We start from the raw sequence: 7,484 nt of genomic DNA on the forward strand, positions 1-7,484 counted from the left end.
TGGGGCAGCAAGGACCTCAGGGACTGCATGAAACAGCAGTATTAGGGTGTGTACACACGGTAAGATTTTTGCTATGTCCTATTTTTTCTTGAGATTTCCCTTGAACTCCCTGGAGGCCAGATAGGACAGATTTTGACTAACTTTTCTTGAGATCTGTGTTTGTGTGCTTAAGATTTTGGCTTATGTGAGATTTCGGCTTATGTGAGATTTTGACTATCTCATTATAATAGTGGGATGGCATTACAGGGTTGGGGGGAGTGTCTTTTTCGACTGTCAGCCATTTTTAAAACAGTGCATTTCTGCTCTGTGGCTGATTTTTGTTGACATTTTTTTCCAGTGAACCTATGGATTCTACATGGACAAGAGGACCGAGGGGCTGCGTGGGACACTAGGTAAGTATGTGCGAGTGTGTTGGTGTGTGTGTCAATAAACTTTTACCTTCACGGTGTGTGTGTTTTGTCTTTCTTGGGGTATTTCTTTTGTTGTGGAACTATAGGTACCAGCAGGCCTTTTAATTCTCTGCATGCTGGTACTTGTGGTTCTCCAAGTACCAGCATGTGGGGAGGCTTGCTGGGACTTGTAGTTTTTACTACCTGCCGATAACACAATATAAGCCCCTTTACCTTTTTAAAAAAATACACCACACAGTTTGTTTTTTCGTAAAATTTATAAAAATATTAAATGCCAACGCCAACTCTGGCCAGGATTCATAAGCTGTACCATGAGAACGAGTGCCTTTGGACAGGGACTATGCCAACAGAACAGGAAACGGGCATATCCGAGTACAGTAGAGGTAAACAGTGCAATTTTGCCTTGGGTGAAGAACATCATCAAATTTCCAAACAGTCTTGAAGGAACACAAGAAGTGCAGTCTTTACAACGATCCGTAGTCCGGGACAGTGAGGACACAAAACCGACGCTGCAGTACTAATGACCTCAATACAGTTCACTTTGAGCAAGAGCGTAGGATAAGGTCACCAGCAGATTTTTCTAACAAAACTAAAAAACCGGGTCCAAAAAACTAATTATAAATGAAAAAAGCGTGGGTCGCCCAGCACAGAGGACTGTGTACTCTGCATGTCAGAGTACATGCCACTGGACGAGGTGCTAGATTGGGGGGAGGGGCTGGGCTGTGTGGCTCCCGACGGAAAAAAATACGGTTGCTGAGGGGGGTTTACCGGCGCATGCTCCATGGGGGGGTTGTTTGGGAAGGGGGGACGGGACAAATTTGGGTGATACCAAGGGTCAGTTGGCACTATCTCACATGCCGACACCAGTGTTTGGCGCCTGCCACGTGAGACAATCTCATTGACTAACCGTTGGACGATGAATTTTTGATCATCCGTCATCAGGCGCATTTCCGATGCAATAAAATTGCCAAATTGTTGTTCGGCATCCGGGGGCCTATGCAAAACCTCCTCAGCGCGTTGAAAAAACTGCTGGGAGCCAGAGGGGGTGCTAAAGGGTGCAGAAGTGGTCCTCCTTGCCGTGCGCCTCGGTCTTCCTGGGCGCGCCTGTGGGGGTGCCACCGGCTCCGCTACCGTCTCCTCCACTTCTGCCCCTTGGCCTGTGGTAGGCTCCACCTCCAGCTCCGGGGTAGCATCCTGCAATATAAGAAAAACAAAAATTAGGTCTATGTCAAAATTGGTGGGTGGCATATGAAACAAATGTGTGTGTACTTACCAGATCCAGACTCTCCTGGGCCTCCTCTTCGACAAGAACTGGAGACTCTGGATCTAGAGCGTCCCGTGACCTTACCCGCGCCTCTTGCTCTATAATGAACTGAATTTGGTCATAGTACCACAGCGTCGGTTTATAGACCTCATCAGTCCCGGCTCCGGATCGCTGTGAATCTTGCACCTTCTTGCGTTCCTTCACGAACACTGTTCGGAAATTTGAAATTTTTTTCTTCACCCAATTGACATCAACATCAGAGTTTTTGCCTCTACTGTACTCAATAAGCTGCTGATATGCCCGATTCCGCTTGATTCTGTTGGCATAGTCCGGGCTCCTGACACGCCACAGGCACTCGTTCTGACGGTACAGATCAATGAATCCTGACCAGAATTGGCGGTACTCCGCAGATGACATTGCTGGTTGAAAATAAAATAACACAATTAGCCGACAAAATACAACCGTCACATACAAAAAGCCTAAAAATACTATCTATCTATCTATATCTATCTATATATCTATATCTATATATATCTATATATCTATATATCTATATATATATCTATATATATCTATATATATCTATCTACCCCAAAAATGCATCCCTTAATGTGTCGCCAGCATCCCCCCGGCAAGGGGGCGTGTCCTCATTATTTAAATGTGCTGGCCTCATTTTAATGGGCGTGCCTCATCTGAAAAAACTACCTCAAACCCCAGTATTTGACCGTGTACCAACAGATCACGCCCACCATAGGGAAATAAAAATTCAACCATCTTAAGCCCCACACAGTAATGCCCCCTGCACCATATTATGCCACACTCCGCAATGCCCTTGATACATGAAATCCCCACATTACGGCAGGCAAGAGTCCGCATTTTACACATTATGGCAGGCAAGAGTCCACATTTTATACATTACTGCAGGCAAGTGTCCCCCTTTTTACACATTATGGCAGGCACGTGTCCCCATTTTATACATCAGGGCAGAATGCACATTTTATACATTAATGCAGGCAATTGTCCCCATTTTATACATCACGGCAGGCAAGAGTCCACTTTTTACCAGTGGCGTGCGGTGAGGTCAGTGGCTGGTGAGGCACTACAGCCATAATGTTCAACGAATCCTGCCGATGACCCCTACCGCCGCCGAGCCAATGCCCACTACTGCCTATGAGCCAATGCCTGCTGCCACCACCAATGGCTTACGAAGTCGCCCACCATCAACTGACCCAGCCCTCCGCCACTAATTTGCATCTCCAGGCCTGCCTGCTCATCATACTTGTAATATATTGTACATTTTTATAGAAAAAATAACAATTACTGTATGGGAAGGGAGTGGGAGGAGGACATGAATGCAATTTTGTTGTCCAGGGATTCCATTAACTTAATGGAGTAGGGTCTGAATGTGTTAAAAAAGTACAAAAAAAAAATGCGTGGGGTCCCCCCTCCTAAGTATAACCAGCCTCGGGCTCTTTGAGCCAGTCCTGGTTGTTTAAATACTGGGAAAAAATTGGACAGAGGTTCCCCGTATTTCGACAACCAGCACCGGGCTCTTAGTCCGGGCCTGGTTCCAAAAATACGGGGGACAAAAGATGTAGGGGTCCCCCGTATTTTTAAAACCAGCACCGGGCTCCACTAGCCAGGGACATAATGCCACAGCCGGGGGACACATTTATGGAGGTCCCTGCGGCCGTGGCATTACCCCCCCAACTAGTCACCCCTGGCCGGGGTTCCCTGGAGGAGTGGGGACCCCTTAAATCAAGGGGTCACCCCCCCTCCAGGCACCCAAGGACCAGGGGTGAAGCCCGAGGCTGTCCCCCCCATCCGTGGGCGGTGGATGGGAGGCTGATAGTCATGTGTTTAAAGAAGAGAATATTGTCTTTTGTTGTTGAACTACAAGGCCCAGCAAGCCTCCCCCGCTTGCTGGTACTTGGAGAACCTCAAGTACCAGCATGCAAGGAAATAACGGGCTCGCTGGTACCTGTAGGTCTACAACAAAAAAAATACCCAAATAAAAACACAACTCGCACACCGTGACAGTAAACATTTATTAAAACACACTTACACAGTCACACATACTTACCTACATCCCACGCCGGTCACGTCCACTTGTCCAGTAGAATCCAATAGGGTACCTGTAAAAACGAGAGACAGATTACTTACCTACATCCCACGCCGGTCACGTCCACTTGTCCAGTAGAATCCAATAGGGTAGGGGTACCTGTAAAAAAACAAAAAAAAACTTAACACATCCACAGGAGAGAGAGAGAGAGAGAGAGAGAGAGAGGGAGAGAGACTAACCTGCTGCTGGTGGGGAGAGCCGCATACACTGCAGGGCCATGCCGCTGCTCCTGTCAGTGGGAGGACAGAGCCGGCGGAGGAGTGGGGAAAGCCGCATGTGGGAGAGCCCCCCCAGTGCCAGATACATTGCCCCACAGTCCCAGATACATTGCTCCCCTAGTGCCAGATACGGTGCCCCCACAGTGCCAGATACGGTGCCCCCCCAGTGCCAGATACGGTGCCCCACAGTGCCATAAAAATTGCCCCACAGTGCCAGATACGGTGCCCCTCAGTGCCAGAAAAAAAGCCCCACACTGCCAGATACGGTCCCCCCTAGTGCCAGATACATTGCCCCCCCAGTGCCAGTATACATTGCCCCAGTGCCAGATATGCCCCCCCAGTGCCAGTATACATTGCCCCACGGTGCGATATGCCCCTCAGTGCCAGGTTACATTACCCCACAGTGCCAGATATGCCCCCCCTAGTGCCAGTATACATTGCCCCAGTGCCAGATATGCCCCCCCAGTGCCAGTATACATTGCCCCACGGTGCCAGATATGCCCCTCAGTGCCAGGTTACATTGCCCCAGTGCCAGATATGCCCCCCCAGTGCCAGTATACATTGCCCCACGGTGCGATATGCCCCTCAGTGCCAGGTTACATTACCCCACAGTGCCAGATATGCCCCCCCTAGTGCCAGTATACATTGCCCCAGTGCCAGATATGCCCCCCCAGTGCCAGTATACATTGCCCCACGGTGCCAGATATGCCCCTCAGTGCCAGGTTACATTGCCCCACAGTGCCAGATATGCCCCCCCCTAGTGCCAGTATACATTGCCCCACGGTGCCAGATATGCCCCTCAGTGCCAGGTTACATTGCCCCACAGTGCCAGATATGCCCCCCCCTAGTGCCAGTATACATTGCCCCAGTGCCAGATATGCCCCCCCAGTGCCAGTATACATTGCCCCACGGTGCCAGATATGCCCCTCAGTGCCAGGTTACATTGCCCCACAGTGCCAGATATGCCCCCCTAGTGCCAGTATACATTGCCCCACGGTGCCAGATATGCCCCCCCAGTGCCAGTATACATTGCCCCACGGTGCCAGATATGCCACTCAGTGCCAGTATACATTGCCCCACGGTGCCAGATATGCCCCCCCAGTGTCAGTATACATTGCCCCACAGTGCCAGATATGTCCCCCTATGGTGCCAGATATGTCCGTCCCCCCCGGTGCCAGATATGTCCCCCCCCCCGGTGCCAGATATGTCCCCCTATGGTGCCAGATATGTCCCCCTATGGTGCCAGATATATCCCCCCACGGTGCCAGATATGTCCCCCTGCGGTGCCAGATATGTCCCCCTATGGTGCCCCCCCAGTGCTGCCCCCCAACCCCGCTGCTGATATACTTACGTGTCCTTGGATGGTTTTCTCCTCCACGTGCTGCCGCTGCTGCTGCTCCTGAGTCCTTTCTTCCTCCGCGCTGTGTAGAAAATGGACCGGCGGGGAGTGGCCACGTGATGCTGATCGGCATCGCAAGCTCATATCGCGAAGTGCTAGAAACACTTGCGATATGAGCTAGATAGGACACCGATCTAGCAAGGATTGACTTGCCAGCTCGGTCTATCTTTTCTGCCGATGCCGACCGCGCGGGGCCGCGCATCGGCATCGGATAAGGATCGCAAGGTGACTTTCACCTTGCGATCTGCAGTATATTTTCTTCCGATTCTGACTATATAGTCAGAATCGGAAGAAAATATCTTACCGTGTGTACACACCTTTAGATATGGTAGTCATCTGCCAGCTCCCAGCATTGCAAGACACACACTCTCTCTCTCTCATTCCACCACTCACTCTTCTAGGACTTATCTCACGTGGCGCACCTTCATTGCCCTGGACTCTAAACCAATTTCTTCCATAATTGTCACTCTTTTCTCCATCTCTATTCTGTCCTACCCAAAGAAACTGCTTCCCTCTTTATGTACATACTGATTTCCTTTTTGACTTTGCCCTGTTAATTAATTACAAACTTAGATGATCCAAATCACAACTGTAATACACTAAACTGACCTGCTACCTTTAAGAAAATTGATGCACCATGATAGAGCATTGCAGACAATCCTACTCACTCTTTGACTTCCATCTTTTCAAATTCAAGTTCTCCCCTCACAGCTCCTCTCTTTCAAAACAGTCTTACTTCAAATCTGTTATCTCCTCCCATTTCTCCATGCTTAGATAGAATTTTGTTAACATCAATGTCCACCTCTCTCTATCCTCCCTCCTCTGTTCCCTAATAAACCTGGTTATTTCTATTAGCTTTTTATTCAAAATTGTTCTAGCCATCAATTTATATCTTCCTTAAATCCTTGTCCTGCACAAACATTTAATTATGGTCAATGTACCCATTCATCTTCTTTTATCAATGGTGACAAATTGTGTCCCCCTTCCATTTGCCCTTTTGACCATATTCCCTCCCACTTACTCTAATTCTGCATCCATGCTAAACTCTTGCTACCATTTACAAGAATGCAAATATTCAGCCATGAGTTTCTGTAGTGTAGTGGTTATCACGTTCGCCTAACACGCGAAAGGTCCCCGGTTCGAGACCGGGCAGAAACAGTTTTTCTTTTTGTATCACAACCAGGCATGTGCTCATTATTTTATTGTATAGATTCGTTCTCATATACCTAGCCTCAATAAACCATGCAGCGCAAGACACATGGCGTTGGTATGCTGCCACATCACGTGCAATGCAACTTGCGTTGAGTGACTTTTTTGCATCTTTTTTGCCTAAAAATGCATCTTAGTCACCAGTAAATGTGACAAGCCACTTCATGAGACTGCACTTGTTAATTTGATATTGGACACTTGTGTTTTTGTGTGCGTCTGAGTCTGTATATAAAGCACAAAAGAACGTGACATGAAAAAAGCCACAGCTGCTGCATTATGGAACTTGATATACAGGTTCAGACTCAGTCAAATACAGATATACAAGTGTCACATAGCAAATTAATTAATGGAGTGTCAGGAAGTGATTTGTTGCATCCATGTACGACTAAGCACATTTTCTGGTGCAAAAGATGCAAGAGTAATGCTCTTTGCAAGTTGAGTTGCATGGAATCTGGTGCACCGAAAAGGACTGGTTTACACAACTGCAGCAATTTTGTATGAGGCCACATCTGTATGTAGTGGATTTGAGTGTTTGCAAAACAGGGTGCATCAAAGTTAACATTACAATGTCAATGTTGGCTTACAGCATACTTGCCTACCTGACCCTCTCCATGAGGGAGAAAATGCTCTGTTCCTGGACTTTCTTGGTAATGTATGATTGCCATCACCCTTGATGAGCTAGTTAATTGATAAGAAAGGTGTTTCACCACAGGTGATGGCAATCATACATTACCAGGAAAGTCCAGGAACAGAGCATTTTCTCCCTCATGGAGAGGGTCAAGTAGGCAAGTATGGCTTACAGTTTCTGCTACATATTGATAAGGGAGTGGAGAGAGCTTGGAAGCAGCAAGGACCTCAAGGA

At 48.1% G+C, this 7,484-nt stretch overlaps 1 protein-coding gene and 1 non-coding gene across 2 annotated transcripts; one reads left to right on the top strand and one right to left on the bottom strand.

The window, feature by feature from the left end:
- Positions 1 to 648: 648 nt before the first annotated feature.
- On the bottom strand, positions 649 to 2,091 carry LOC134934867 (uncharacterized). The gene is made up of 2 exons (XM_063930206.1): positions 1,684 to 2,091; positions 649 to 1,604 (listed from the first exon to the last, which is right to left on the bottom strand). Exons 1-2 carry the CDS (start codon positions 2,089 to 2,091, stop codon positions 1,026 to 1,028), a joined length of 987 nt encoding a protein of 328 aa, XP_063786276.1. The 3' UTR covers positions 649 to 1,025.
- A 4,407-nt stretch (positions 2,092 to 6,498) lies between these two features.
- Positions 6,499 to 6,571, top strand: TRNAV-AAC (transfer RNA valine (anticodon AAC)). The gene has a single exon. It is a non-coding gene; the product is annotated as a tRNA-Val (tRNA).
- The last annotated feature ends 913 nt before the right edge of the window (positions 6,572 to 7,484 follow it).

Source organism: Pseudophryne corroboree, chromosome 6 (assembly GCF_028390025.1).
Source record: "Pseudophryne corroboree isolate aPseCor3 chromosome 6, aPseCor3.hap2, whole genome shotgun sequence".
Classification (NCBI taxonomy): Eukaryota; Metazoa; Chordata; class Amphibia; order Anura; family Myobatrachidae; genus Pseudophryne; species Pseudophryne corroboree.

What these genes read in the sequence shown, in the direction of transcription:
- LOC134934867 (XM_063930206.1), bottom strand. Translation starts at nt 2,091, where the DNA reads ATGTCATCTGCGGAGTACCGCCAATTCTGGTCAGGATTCATTGATCTG. An exon ending in CCCAGGAGAGTCTGGATCTG is followed by an intron (nt 1,605 to 1,683) that starts GTAAGTACACAC and finishes CTTATATTGCAG; the next exon opens with GATGCTACCCCGGAGCTGGA.